The sequence below is a fragment of the Paralichthys olivaceus genome, chromosome 12 (assembly GCF_024713975.1).
Source record: "Paralichthys olivaceus isolate ysfri-2021 chromosome 12, ASM2471397v2, whole genome shotgun sequence".
NCBI lineage: Eukaryota > Metazoa > Chordata > Actinopteri > Pleuronectiformes > Paralichthyidae > Paralichthys > Paralichthys olivaceus.
This window is the reverse complement of record NC_091104.1, coordinates 3,580,957-3,596,079: the sequence shown is the minus strand read 5'-3', so window position 1 is coordinate 3,596,079 and position 15,123 is coordinate 3,580,957. Positions and strand designations below refer to the sequence as shown.

The following is a 15,123-nucleotide window of genomic DNA, read 5'->3' as shown; positions in this document are numbered from 1 at the left end:
ACACACACACACATACATACACACTTGTCCTAAAATATAAATAAGACACTGATATGAGATGAAGCACAGCATGTACACAAACATGAACACACACTTAATGTTTTTGTTCCATTCAGAAACTCTCTCTCTCTCTCTCTGTCTCTCTCACTCTATCTGTCTCTCTCACTCTATCTCTCTCTGTCTCTGTCTCTCTTACTCTCTCACTCTCTCTCTCTCTCTCATTGTCTCTCGTGGCTTGTTGTCCTTTTCTCGGAGGGCGAGTGAAGCGATAACGCCGGCTCCGTCTCCGTTGTGTTTTAATGGGTTTTATCTCGAGGCCCATAAACAGACAAACAACGTCAAAACTCAAACTGGGTCTGACAGGAACGTTCAGTTTTTCCGTGCAGAGGTCGTCAGGGCGCCGACACATCACTCATCTCGTTGAGCAGCAGATGGCGACGCCGCGTCGATGCTTTAATTGTCCTCGCTGCCGCTCCTCCGTCGTTGGATTCGGTCGTGTGTTTTCTGATCAGGAGGAAAGGATGAACTGCGTGAAGCCAAAAGTTTGAGGGAATCTTTTCTTCACTGTTTGTTCGAGTGTTTCTCATCAGTTTGGTCTTAATTAGTTATCTGATGATTTACAAACACGTCATGATTGACAGCTGAGACTCGTTCAGTGGAGTGTATGGGCGGGACCTGGACAGTCCCGACATTTTAGCTTCGTCTCTGGACCAGGAAGTGGAGACACGTCGTCCGTCTTTATTTACTGTCTCATGTCCCACCTGCACAAAACAAAGTCCACACTCTGGTTCAGGCAAGACTTTGCTGACGAAGCTGAACAGCCCCCCCCCCCTCACTCCACTGTCTGTTGTCCCATGAAGACAAAAGACTCTGGAGAAGACAACACCATCATAATGGTATTAAATCACCGGGCCACCCTCTGTGTAAAAGGCCGGAAGGATAACTTGATGTATCGTGGTTGCGGTGGCCAAGGTTTCTGCCTGATTAAAAAACGTAGGTCGCCAAACATCTTCAACACGTTTTGTGTAAATCAGAGCCACTTTGTTTTTCTGAGCGAACATATGACACGTGTCTGCGGAGGCACCGCTTCTCACACACGTTAGTTTGAGCTGAGTCACGTTAGTTTGAGCTGAGTCACGTGAGGCAGAGCGATCCGGCTCTGTGCTCCATCAGCTACGACAGCACGCAGCTTCAATGATGGACGCGGTGGAGACGAGGGTTCTGTGTCTTTCCGTGTGTCCGTGGATGAGCGATGGGCTGATGCTTCACAGAGCTGAGAACACACTCGCAGCCGCAAGAACAAGAAGCTTTACATCATCTCAACTGCCGATACTGTGATGTGCTCCGTGTGGGACAACTGACCGATCAGAGCAGTCTGAGAAAATCACGTCAAACTTGGTTGATAAACTTTGTCCCCGGGAGTTTATGTCTCAGTCTCTAATTTCAAGTCTTCTCCACTACAGCTGACGTTCATTCAGTCACTTATGATCCCATTAACGACTCGTTCACACCTGGTTTGGTTCAGAACCTTCAGACTCTTCAGTTTAATATCATGTTCCTCAGATCAGGACCCCGAGAGCGGGGTGTTTCGTCCAGATGCTGTAAAGAGGGAGACGAGGGGTGTTTCAAACATCAGGATTGTGTTGCAGGACGCATTAAATGCAGGTGAACATCCAGACAGGATGCAGCTCTGAAACTGAAACTCACTTCAACAACAGGTGGAAGCTGCGTTCCAGCTGTAAACTGCAGTCAGATGCGTCCTGGTCTGTTTCTGCCGTGTGATAATCGTCCTAAAGTGTTGCTGCAGCATCTGAATGTCTAATTCCAGCCCTGCATTGTTCCCTCAGTGTAATTAGCTCCACCAGTGACTTTATGTAAAACAGTTCTGCCAAGTTTTAATTGATTAAAAGTCGGCGTGTTATTGCGAAGAAGAACAATGTAGGTCCAATTAGCAGTGTAACGTGTAAACATGAACACTAACTCCCATGGTGCACCAGGGTCTGTGTGTGTGTGTGTGTGTGTGATTCAATGATCGGTCTCATTTCTTAATCATCACTTTCTGCTCCAGATGAGACTTTATGAGGGGACTAAATTGCCTTAAAGGGATTTCTTATTAACGGGATTACACCCATGTAATCCCCTTTGTCCCAGTGGACCCCCAAAATCCTGAACACACACACACACACACACACACACACACACACACACACTTTACCAGATTAGCATGTGGAAATAAATGTGGTTTTAATTCGCTACAAATGAAAACACACACGTTAAACGACTGTCACGTGACACCGTTAAAAATTGAGCGTGCACATTTTCCGTGTTTGTGTGTATTTATAACCTTGACATGAATCTGTTTGTGTGTCTGTGTGTGTGTGTACGTGCACGTATGTAGTGCAGCGCTGTGGTTCTGGCGCCGCTCCCTCGTCTCATCTCCAATTAACAAAGACAAATCCGCTTCTATCGCCGCTAATGAGAGTCTTTAAGGTGAAGGGACTCTGTTTATTTAATAAGACGCATCTTATTTATTCGATTTCCTTGAGAAAGAAAAAAACGGCGCTGATTCTCCACGGCTGCCGAGGGATGGATTATACGAGCAGGAGGAGGAGGAGGAGGAGGAGGAGGAGGAGGAGGAAGATCACGAAAGAAAGGATGAGGGAAAGGGGATAAGGAGTCATGGAGGGGAAGAACAAGTTGGATGACTAGGTGGGAGAAGTGGAAAGAGGCGTAGCGGACGAGGGTGACAAAAGGAGGGATTAGAGGAGCGCAGGGGGGAGGAGGGAAGCGAGGAAGAGGAGGTGTAAGTCAAAGAAAGTGTGAAGAAACAGGTTAAAAAAGAGGAGGAGAAGGTAAAACGAGGAGAAAGACGACAAAGTAAAGTTTGAGCCAATTCCACAAGTCTGCAGATGCTACAGAGGAAGATGAGGGTGAAGAAGAGGGAGGAAGAGGAAACATGGTGGAGGAGGAGAATAAGAAACAAGACGTGAAGGAGCTTGATGTTTTCTGATCTGTGTGTTTCTGCAGGTGGAGCTGACCGGCAGCAGCTCGTTCGACTACATCCACCCTGGCGATCACGTGGAGATGGCGGAGCAGCTCGGCATGAAGCTTCCCCCGGGCCGAGGGATGTCTCTGTCCCAGGGAACCGTCAACGAAGACGGGGCGTCCTCGGCCTCGTCGTCGTCGCACTCCGAGACTCCTGAACCAGGTATGAAACCAGCAGGGGGGGGGGGGGAAGCGTGACAGGTCCGCTCATCTTCATCCTCGCTCTTAAAGACACGTGAGCGTCTCAGAGGGGACGTCCACAAAGGAAGGGGACAGGGTTCACTCACTGGGACGTGTCCTGGTCTTCGGTCAAGTATTTCTTGCGTCTTCCTGCTGACCAACCATCGGACGCTGGCGAAAACACGCCCAGTAACTGTGGAGTCACTTGTTTCCGTGTGATGGTCACGATGGTTTGATGTTTGCAGGTGTTTGCTTCATATTAAATATTGGAAATGATATTAATCTGAATCTCACCCTCCTTTCCTCCCCCTCCTCACCCTCCTCCCCCTCCTCACCCTTCCTCACCCTCCTCTTCCGTCACTTGTTCCCTTGGTATCCCATCATGCCCTGCTCCAAGTTTGAATACAATTAGCGCGACACACTGAAAAGCCATCGCTGCTGTAAACGGAGAGCGGACACATTCCTCATTGGGATTCTTTGCATCGCTCCCTCCATCCCTCCATCCCTCCATCCCTCCATCCCTCCATCCCTCCATCCTCTCCTTCACCACATGTTCAAGACTTTTTACCTTCCAAAGCTTTTCACTGTGCCTCTCTCATGCTGATGATAATTTAAGTATTAGGGGAAAATCCATTTATAAATTAAACAAAATGACTTGATATCCATCTAGTCCCTCAGTTCATCAGCCTGTTCAAACAACGAGGGGAAGATTGGCTTTGCGGCGGCCGGAGTCTTTGGAGACAGTGCGGTAATTAGATCTGCCGCGGATTTATTCTTGGCTGATTGGTGCCGGTGATGGGTGTGCGGGGGGGCTTTAAATTAATTGGAGTTCCACATTTGAGGGTTTTGTTCTTTTTCTTTTTTTTTTTTTTTTTTGTCTTTGACTTTCTGCAAACCTCTAACCGAGCACCCCCCCCCACCCCCCCCACCTCCCTCGTGCACCACACTGGAGAGGGACGCAGGATAAGAGGACATATATGCAGTTGTCAGTGTCAATTTGTCTGGAGAGACAGAAAAGAAAAGAGGATCTAAAACATGGAGGGGAGTTTCCCACTGCTAATTTGCCTATAAAGATATGACGATATGAAGACGTCCGAGAGGAAGAGGAGGGACAGAGGTTCGTACGAGCGTCTCAGCGATTCCCAATGTTAATTTGGCCAAAGAGACGGAGGAGATGAGGACAAAGGTGTTTGTTCTCCCATGTTAATTTGCCTAGAAAGAAAGAGACGTGAAGAAAGGCAGAGAAAGAGAGCGGCGAGGGATGTAGGGACGTGTTTGAATGTGCACGAGTGCTTAGCAATGTTAATTTCACCAAAGAAAAAGAGCGAGGCGGGAGGGAGAGGTTTCAGACGGACATGTTTGAATGTGAAGGAGCGATCCCCGATGATAATGTGACCAGAGAGAGAGGGCGAGCGAGGATTAGGATTCATGTATGTGTTCTTTAATGTTAATTTGTCCGCAGAAGGAGAGGAGGAATAAAAAGTGGCTGGTATGAATTTGTATGAGAGCTTCCCAGGAGGAGGTGGGTGAATGGTATCAGGCGTCCTGTTCAGTTCATCCTCAGACAATCACAGCGTTTACATGCACTGAAGCAGCCTGGTCACTGGACACCTCGTCCTCCTCCTCCTCCTCCTCCTCCTCCTCCACTTGTTCTTCACAAGTGTCAATTAGTTGGTCTGACTTTTAAATACAAAGACTTGCTCACTTGAAAGATGGACAGGTTCAGTCTAAAGGTAATAATAATAATGATGATTAACTTTATTTGTCTTAACAAAGAGGAAACAACCTAAAATAAGAATAAAGAGACGAAGAGCGGCTCTCGTGATGGATGAAGGAAAACTTACCAAAACAAAAGCATTAAAACACATTTATATCCTCTAGATGCTTCTTTTCTGGAGATGTAAATACCAGGAAATCCTGAATATTCCTTTTTTCAAATCGTTTTAATATAAAACTAAAAAGGAATAAAACCACACATCATCACATCTGTGGACAAACTGGACTGAAGTTGGTTTTGTCTTAAAGACTTTCTCTTATATTTATTTCTTTAACGTTCATGGCGTCCTCCTCTCCAGACAGTGACTAATTCTTTTCCTCCGGCACTTTCGTCATTAGTTTTCGATCCAGTCGATACCTGGCGAATGCTGCATGTGTCCAGTTGAGCTTTTCCCATTTGTTTCCTTCTTCTCCTCCTCGATGCATCTTTGTTCCTCTGGTTCCTCCCTCGCCAGCGTTCCTTCGTTCATCACCCGCCTCTTCTTTCATGCAGCGGTCGGGTCTGTCGATCGATCGCTGCTGCCTTTGTTTCTCTGTGAGGTTTCACACTCAGGAACCCGCTGCGTCTTTCTGTATGCTAATGATTTATCGTGGGTTTTTATTTATTTATTTATTTTTCTACCTGCTAACTTCATCCAGAGGAAGAGGAGGAGGGAGAGAGAATCAATAAAGAAACACAGAGTCATTCGGTTTTTTCGGACGTGAACTCCGGAGAATGTGAAACGGGGTCCTGACTTTCTCCGGAGTTTGTCTTTCACGTGTGAACGACTCTGACGAATGAATTGTGCCGCGGAGATCGTGTGTTTTTGTTTCTTGCTCATCAACAGCGGGTCGGCTCTCCTCTCTGAACGCTGCCTGCTCCGTGGGTTTACATCACACGGCTGACCCCGTCGTTTGAATCCCAGCTCACACAGTTTTGAAAGTGGAGTTGAAACACGAGTCGACCTTGGAGGAGAGCGATCTCACTTTGAAGCCCGACGCTGCGTTCAACAGCCTCTTGCAGTTAAAGAGAGTCATCTTTAAAAGCACATGACGCAATCTGACTAATATCAGCGGAGCGGAGGCTGAGAGGCTGCTCGTCTTTAAACGCTCTGAGTGCTGGAAAATTATAACTCATAAGAGTGAGAAGAGGGAAAACTCTCATTTTCTCTCACTTACACATCATCAGCCGAGAGTCACGGGAACTTTTCAGAACGTGAAATCTGACGCCTGCAGCCTGTTGACTTTGACCTCTGACCTCCTCGCTGGAGACGACTTGAAGAGTCTTGTGAGCTGCCCCTTTTAAGAAACATGAAATTCACTATATTTGAGACCATCGTACTCGATTACTGTTTTCCATATCATTAGAAGACGGAAGGTATTTCTCTTCTGTCCAAGTCGAGTCTAATTGTTGAGGCAAAGACATGATAGAAAATTGAACACGTGTCGGCCATTGTTAAAATTTGCGTTACGTTGTTTGAAAAGACTTTCCTGAGGAGCTGTCAGAATATATATATATATGATTATTTTATTTCTCCTCTGAAGCAAAAGGAGACATGAAATTAAAAACCGAATGTAGAGATCGTCTCGATTAAAGGTTGTTTCAAGATTTTAATTTAAATTTTTCTGATTCGTCACCTGGAATTTGGTGTTCGCCAGGAAACAGGAAGTGACTGTGTTCAGATCTGCCCAAAACTTCGCTTGTATCATTGTCATGGTTTTTTTAAGGGACGACTTCTGCAACAGGAAAGCAACAACTCTTTGTTGTCTTTGTCCTTTATCGTCTAAACTAACATTCTGTTCTTCTCTGGGACAATAATCCGGTTCAGCTTCAGGCTTCACAACTAAATTTCTTCCCCTAATCACGATGTTTGAAACTGAATCTCGAATTCACCACCTCAGTGTTTCCCCTCCGACTTTTCCCAAGTTTAACTTTCCTCGAGTTGTTTGACTCCCCAGCGTCATGTAATTAATTTCACTCACATTCACGCCAAGCTCGCAGTTAATTGAGTATTTATTTCAATTTTCTCTCATCAGAGGGAAGAATTAGTTAGAAAAACAGTAAATTTCAAAGTCCTTCTGGAAGTAACAGTGGTTCTGCCCTCCAGCAAAACACCATAAGTTCTCCATTATTAGCTCCTCGCGGTCTAATTGTCCGCGGCGTCGCCTTATTTCAACATCATAAGTCTTTGATTATTGTTGCTAATTACGCTATTAGCACAATGGAGGGGAATAATTCGTCATAATCGCTCACATTTATCATAATTACCCAAGTTTACAGTCACCTACGTTTAATGTCATTTAGAGCGGCCATCGGCAGCGGCAGCCGCCCAAGGACAAACTGTGTGTGTGTGTGTGTGTGTGTGTGTGTGTGTGTGTGTGTTTTCATGTGTTGATGTTCATGCTAGAGTGTGTTTGTATTTGAAATGTCACTTGGACTCCACAGCAAGAGGCAAAGGTCAGCTCTGATACACACTCACACACACACACTCACACACACACACACACTCACACACACACACTCACACACACACACACACTTGTCCTATCTTTTAGTCTCGGCCTCGTTGTGTGTTTGATCTCTCTCTTCTAGAAACTGTGGATTTATGATTTTAAAACCTTTTGAGTTTGTTCAGATCTGAGAACAGGTCATTTTAATAAAGATGGACGACATGACAAATGGAAAAAAGAAGTCAAAGCCTCCGATTTGCCCCCTGGTGTCTGGCTGCAGTATAGGTCACAAACTCTGCCTCCTCCATGTTCGCAGATGGGACACGACCCAGACTCAAAGATGGTTCCTGTCATTTGAGATAGTTGTCATCACACAGATGTTCCAGTCTTCATGTTTCTGATCTCAGCCTGAAAAACATTAACCCACCAGAAAAGTGGTTCGGTGGAAACGAACAGCCGCTGACGAGCTTGAGTTCGAGCTGCAGCCTCGACTGAACTCAGTATTTTCTCTCACTGACTGAAACATAAAGAGCTTCTTCCTGCTAAATGATTTCCATACATCCTCCAAATTCCACTCACTGGGAGAATCAGTCACAATGGATTTAGTAAAAGTGCTCAAATTAATTAAATCAGTGTCACGAGAGTGTGTGTTTCTTTTAAAAGAAAAGCAATAAAACCACTTGAGGCAAACAAAGAACTTTTCAGAGGCGGAGGATTATTACTAAAGCAAAATTATCCGTTTGGTTAAGTTTTATTAAACCGCCGCTGCTCGCTGCCGCTCTAAATGGAATCTTTAGAGTACACAATTGCCAATCACGGGCTATTATTATTAGAGTTTTCTAATTAGGCTTCTTAACGAGGCCGGGGCTGTTTACAATAAGAGCTGTTCAGATAACAGCAGCAGAAGACAGGGCGGCTCCGGACGACGAATGAAGCGCTCCTCTCTGCTATCTGTCTGTCACCGCCGTGATAACACGGAACTTCTCAAAGTCCGAGACTCGAGTTTTAATTTGTGTGTGAGCAAGAGAGAGAGAGAGAGAGAGAGAGGGGGGGGGGATGATATTTGAGGAGGATAAAGAACAAGTAGAGAGAGAGCGAAAGATCAGGAGTTTTTAAACGAGACAGTTGTTGAGGAGAAGTAAAAAAAGAAGGGAGAGGTGAAGAGAGGAGGAACTGAGGAAGAGGAGAAATGAAATGAATGAATAAAAAAGGAAGAAGGGAAGGACGGGAGGGAGTGAGGTAGGAAGGAAGGAAGGAGGAAAGAAAGAAAGAGTTGAAAGGGTGGACAGGAAGGGAAGAAGTACGGCGAGAGGGCGGAAGGAAGGAAGGCAGAGAAAGAAAGGAGGGAAGGTTGGAAGAAAGAAATGTTCTCTTCTACAGAAGCTAAATTCTTTTAAAACCAGTGGAGTCGCCCTCTGCTGGTCGTTCTAGAGAACACAGGTTTTCTTTGTTTACAGTACAAACGGTTGTCCGAGAACTTTGTTTAAATAAAGTTCTGAAATCAGCTGAATGGAGGTTCACGTCTGTCTCTCGTTGAAACGTGTTGACGTCTGTGGAGAACGTCCGTAAAACAACACGAGCTCCATCTGGTCTCAGACGATAAGTCGTGGTCGGAGTCCGTCAGCGGCGGCGGCGGCTCCTCACAGACGTGTTTGTTAAAGCAGTTAGCTGCTCGATGAACACGGACGCCGCGTCTATTCCTCGTCACGCCTTCCTCTGATTACCGATGCTAATCTGCTCAGTCCGTCCATCTGTCCCTCGCTCTGCCGCCGCCTGCATCCAATTACACCAAACACACTCTCCTTCTTCTTCTGCTTCCTCCTCTTCTTCTTCTTCTTCTTCTTCTTGTGTGTTTTCTTCCTTGTTTGGTCGTGTTTTATCTGGGGACGCCGCTGTCTTCTGGCCAAACACGAACAGAGGGACGAGGACAGAAATTAAACGAGAGGAAATGAAGACAGAAGGACGAGAGGACGAAAGAGTGATAGAGGAGATGAAAAGGAGACATGTTAGATAGGTAGTGTCTTCAAACATGCGGCGGGGTCAATGACCTTTACTGCAGCCAGCCACCAGGGGGCGATTCTTTGGCTTCACTTCCAGGAGCCGTCACGTTGTCCATCTTTATAATTCACTTTTAAGAACCGTGAGCAACTTTTATCAACGCTCTCGCTTCACCTCCTCCTCTTTCTCTCTTTTTTTTTCGTCATCTACACCTCCCTCCTTCTCTCCATCACTCTTCAGTTACGTCTCTCCCTCTCCCTCCCTCTCTCCCTCTCTCTGGAAGTAATTATGCAGGTTGCAGATACAGACAATTACTTATTATCTCTCTCTCTCTCTCTCTCTCTCTCTCTCTCTGTGTTTCTTCATGACTTCTGACCTCGTTCAAAGACAAAGACGAGTCAGTCTCGTCGTCCGTATCAGAGAAAACATGTTTTCTTTTAATTCCTGCTCCTCTCCTCCCTCCCTTACCCCGTCTCTCCCTCCCGCTGTCTCCCTCCTTACCCTTCATGGCCAAAAGTATGTGGACATGTGAATATCAACCTCGTGCGTTCATTAGAAGAGGAACAGATGAACAGACTAAGTTTTTACACAGTAACGACAACAATTTTTTTGCAAACCCCCTCAAACTCTGTGATCCGCAACCACACCGTGGTCGGACACCCGCTAAAGATGGACGACAGAAATTGTGGGATGCTTTACTCCCTGTGACTGACGACAACTCTGGTGAGGAACCTTGGTTTAAACATCCTCACGATTATCAAACATTTTTTGGACATCTGCAGAGACATGAGGTCACGTTGGAGACATGAGGTCACGTTGGAGACATGAGGTCACGTTGGAGACATGAGGTGGAGCATCGCTGCGTTTGGAGCGATGAGATTATATAGAGAAATAATATATGTGATGATTCTTCCTCCTCTGATTTTGGATTTGGTTCGTTTTTGAAAACTCCTGCAGCCTGATTCCAGTTTGACGACGTCCCGTGTCGCTAACTTCCTGTCAAAAGCTTCGGACTGTGAGAGGTTTGACTCAGACTGCAGCTCGAGAAGTCCTTTTGTGTCCAAACCCGGACGAGCCCGAAAGACAACGTACTGCGCGAGACATAAATCTGTCAGACATTGTTGTTTGTGTATGATGCTTGTGTGTTTGAGGTTTCAGGTGCAGCTCCTGAACCGCAACACCTCAAATACACAAGCGTCACATTTTACACGGCCGCTGGTTTGAGCTGGTTCTCACTAACGACAGCTCGCTCGACCACAGTGAGCGGTTCTGCTCGTTGTCAGCCGCTGTAGTCGATCACTTCTGTCCGGGTCGTGTTTCTGTTGTGTTGCAGTCGTGATGCGGCTCTTGTGTGAGACGCCTCGGCCACCGTCACAGAAAAGGTAAACATGGAGGTGATGGTGGAACTTCATTGTTAAACGTTGGACCTGAGAGAGCGAAAGCACAGGACAAAAGTGTCCACATACATTTGGCCATATGACATCCTCCAACCTTCCCTTCTGTCGCTCCCTCTTCAGTCGTCTTTTCATCGGGATCCGTCCCCAGAAGAGGAAGACGAGGAGCTAAAGACAGATTAGAAAAAGCCTTAAAGTCCCGACACAGGGAGATCAGTGAGCGGGGGGAGAGGTGGGGGTGAAGCGGAGGGGAGGTGTCTCTGTGGAGGAGAGACAGGAGGGAGGTAAAAAAAAAGAGAAGAAGAAAGACAAAGAGGAGTTTGATGCGTCTCCAGACTATTAGAGCGCTGTTTGATTTGAGCTCATTGTTCTGATGAGACTGTCAAAGTAAAAGTCTTTCTTCATCACTGCAGAGAGGAGGAGGGGGGGGGGGGGGGGGGGGAGGAAGAGGAGGAGGTGGAGGAGTGGTTTTACCTCTCTTTACCTTTGGTTCCCAGGCTTTTGCATTGTGGGAAAAAGGCTTTGAGGGAATCTACCATCACACACATTTTAAATCTGTGTGTGTGTGTGTGTGTCTCCTTCATCTTTTCCTCTCCTCCTCTCCTCTTCCTCTCTTTCTCTCCCTCCTGTCCTCTACATCCTCTCCATCCTCTTTCCCTCTCTCTCTACTCCTTCTTTCATCATTTTTCTTCTCCTTCTATTTCCTCCTCCCCCTCCACCTCCAGTAAACCGAAAAATTATCGCTCTGGATTTTCTTCCTGACACAATTTGTCAAATCCTCCCTGAGAGGAAACACATTCTATTCATAAGGCCAGACACCCACTCCCTCCCTCCCTCCCTCCCTCCCTCCCTCCCCCGCTGACGCTGGTGATTCAATTACATCGTGGAGGCGACAGTGAGGAACATGACAGGACCGTTACAGAGTGTTTACACAGTTCAACTTTCACTGACAACATGTATACAACGGCTGTAACACACTTGGCTCGGGCTGTTGCATTGTGGGTAACAAAGGGAGGCTGCAGGAAGTGGTGAAAAAGAGAAATGGACGAGGGAGTCGACATGATGGAGAGGTGGGAGGAGAGAAGAGAGAGAAAGCTAAACGTGGAGGACAGAGGAGCTGATGTTGACCCAAACCTAACCTTAAATGATCCGTATGCTGACCTTCACCGAATCTCATCTTAATCTAACTTTAACCTAAACTTAAAGTCTCCACATCAAAGTGTAACGATTGACCTGATGTGTAGAATCACAGAAATGTCTCTTCCTCGTTTCAGCAGGAGAACATAAAATAAAAGTCTGTCTCAGAACAGCTTCTGTTCTCTGAAGGCCTCAAAATGAGATTTTATTTTCTGGAAATCACATTTTTAAAAGCGAAGGTGGTTATTACCTGTTCGAGGTCATTTACGTTTCCAGAGCGACAGATGTTCTCTCGACAGTGAGACTTTACCGTTTGTGTTGTTCGGCGGCCTCGACGCCGGTCGGGCCTTTGGGCGGTGGCGGTCGCTGCTGTTGTGGAAGAATGAGTTGGACCTTGAACCGTTGAACAGGAAACACAGAATCAGCAGAGTCACAGGACGTCATGTCGGAGGATGAAAGTCGACAGAAGAGTTAAGAAGGAGTGAAGGTGATTCTTTATACTTCCATTGTTGAGTTTGGTGTCATGGCGATGTATTGTCATGGCGATGTATTGTCATGGCGGCTGGTGGAGGTTGCAGTGACCTTGCTGGTGCTGTCTTTGTCTCGGCGCCGTCACATTAGCTTGTTATCAGTCGGACACAACGGGCTCCATGAACCAGGCGGCGTTATTAGACTGTCTGACAATGATACACCGTCCCGCCGAGACACACACACACACACACACACACGCACGGCATGTAACATGTGGAAAGAACCCTGGGCACTCTGGGTATTGTCCAAAGATCACAGGCGTAGGTGAGTTGTTCTTTTTAATTAATCATTTGTCCTTCAAACGGGGGAAAGTTTCCGTGCTGTAGATAATTAGGTCCCAGAGTCGGCGGCGCCGGAGCCGGCAGCCACCTGCTGCCTTTGTAGCGCTAATCTTTGTCTTGTAGGAGCGTCGTCCCCGAAGACGCCACGGCAACGCACGCCGAGCGAGCAGAATGAGAAAACACCTCTGAATCCCCACACGACCCCCTCCCCCCCCCTCCTCCTCCTCCTCCTCCTCCTCCTCCTCCTGCTCTTCTTCTTCTTCTTCGTCATCTTCTTCCTTGTCTTCCCTCTGCTTCATCTCCTTTCTTCTCTGTTCATCTCTTCCTCCTCAACCACTCCACCTCCTCTCTCCCTCCATCTCTCTTCTACTTTTCCCTCCATTCTTCCTCTTTCACCCCTTCCATGTCTTTCTCCTTCAAATCTTCTTCAGTTCTTTTTCTCCTCACTTCAACTGCTACTCCTCTACTTCCTCTCCTCTCTTCCTACCTCTTCCTCTCCTCTCTTCCTCTTCCTCTCCTTCTTCTTCTACCACATCTTCTTTTCCACATCTGTTTCTCTCTGTTTGTTTGTCTGCTACCACTTCTCTACTTCCCATCCTCTTTCTTCTTCTTTGGTTTATCTTCTCTTCCCTCTTCTCCTTCTTCCATTTTCTTCTCCTCCTCTTGTTTTTTGAGATTTTCTTCTTTCTTTCTTTCTGTGTGTGTGTGTGTGTGTGTGTGTGTGTGTGTGTGCGTGTGTGTGTGTGTGTCTGTGTGTGTGTGTGTGTGTGTGTGTGTGTGTGTGTATCTGTGACTGCATGTGTGTGTGTGTGTGTGTGTGTGTCTGTGGGGGAAACTAATCCCATTAATTCAAAGTGAATAACAAAGAGAGAGAGAGGGTCCAGTTCCCCTGTCGTTCGTCCGTCCTCCCTCTCTCCTGCTCCCTCCATCATCATTATTCCTCCGTCAGATCGGCGGCTGATTTCCTGGAGGACTGCGAGAAAACCGACCGACTGACGGAGGAATGGAGGGAGCGAGAGAGGGGGAGGAGGAGGAGGAGGCAGAGAGTTTTCGCTTCTCTTGGGGAGCCGCCTGTCCTCGTTTCTTTCTCCTCCTCATTTCTCCTCCTTCTTTCCTTCTGTTTCTCTTTCTTTCATCAACGTTTATCTTTCAAGTCTTTCCTTCTGCACTTTTCTCTCCTTTTCCTTTTTCTTTCCTATATCCTTGGTCTCTCCTCCTTTAACCTCCTCCTCGTCTTCTTTTTCATTTTTTCTCCATGTTAATGTATTTTGCTGTTTTTCTTCTCCTTCACTTTCTGATGACTATTGTTTCTCTTTTTACTTTTATCCATCTCTTCTTTCTCATCTGTTCTTTTTGTCTCTCTACTATTTTGACTCTTTTCCAGTGTTCGCCTCTTTTTTCACTTTCTCGTTCCTCTTATCTCTTGTTGGTCTCTCTCCTTTCATTCCTTCTCTCGCCTCCTTTATTCCCTCCGCTCTCTCCTGTTTTCTCTCTCTCTCTCTCTCTTCAAGGACATTTATATTATAAAGGATGAATTTGCATATTAATTCATTTCTTTCAATTTTCTCAGATTAGACGTTGTCAACACGTATCAGTGCTGATCAAACCAGCACGTCCACCAGAGACCTTTCTGTGTGTGTGTGTGTGTGTGTGAGTGTGTGTGTGTGTGTGTGTGAGTGTGTGTGTGTGTGTGCTTCTTAACAGCTCCCCCTTCTCCTTCTCACACACACACTCACACTCACACATGCAGCATTGACACAATAGACATCCTCGATGGATATTCGACGTGAGACCAGTTGGGACCCGCTCGGACAAAGTTCTGAAAAACGTAAAGAAACGATTTTTTTCGTTTTCATCAGCAGACTTTTAACTTTTGAGACTCACACGTACGTTGCCATGGTAACAACAGCAACAAGGTAACGTGACCTCAGGGCTTCAGGGTCAGCGGACGACGCACCTCCACCTCCTCCTGTTGGACAAAATGAAGTCAGTAACGTCTCGGATGTGAACACTGCCCCCTGCTGGTGATGACGTCATTTAAAGTCAGAGTCTGTTGAGTGGTGAAGTGGACAAACATTTGATTCTTTTATTTACCCAGTGTCCCGTCTGATACGACCTGCACTGCAGCCAGACACCAGGGGGCGATGCAGATGTTTGGGCTTCACCTTTGGATTATCACTTACGGTGTATGGTCGCAAGTCTCTCAGGTCGTGTTCTGATAAACAAATACACAAGTGCACAAACACAACCTCCACAAGAAATACATTTAAGATTCTAATGAATTGTTTTACCAGAGAGATTCATGGGAAAAATACAAGTGATGTTATTTTAAACTGAAGACAGGAGAGTCT

General features: G+C 46.4%; 1 protein-coding gene across 3 annotated transcripts in view; it reads left to right on the top strand.

Annotated features, from left to right (window-relative positions):
• Nucleotides 1-15,123, top strand: part of LOC109641443 (neuronal PAS domain-containing protein 3) — a 190,005-nt gene that overhangs the window by 153,118 nt on the left and 21,764 nt on the right. For all 3 annotated transcript variants that reach the window (XM_069536251.1, XM_069536253.1, XM_069536252.1), the window contains one exon: nucleotides 3,028-3,208. In XM_069536251.1, coding sequence (XP_069392352.1) covers nucleotides 3,028-3,208 — 181 coding nt within the window. The remainder of the gene's footprint in view (nucleotides 1-3,027; nucleotides 3,209-15,123) is intronic.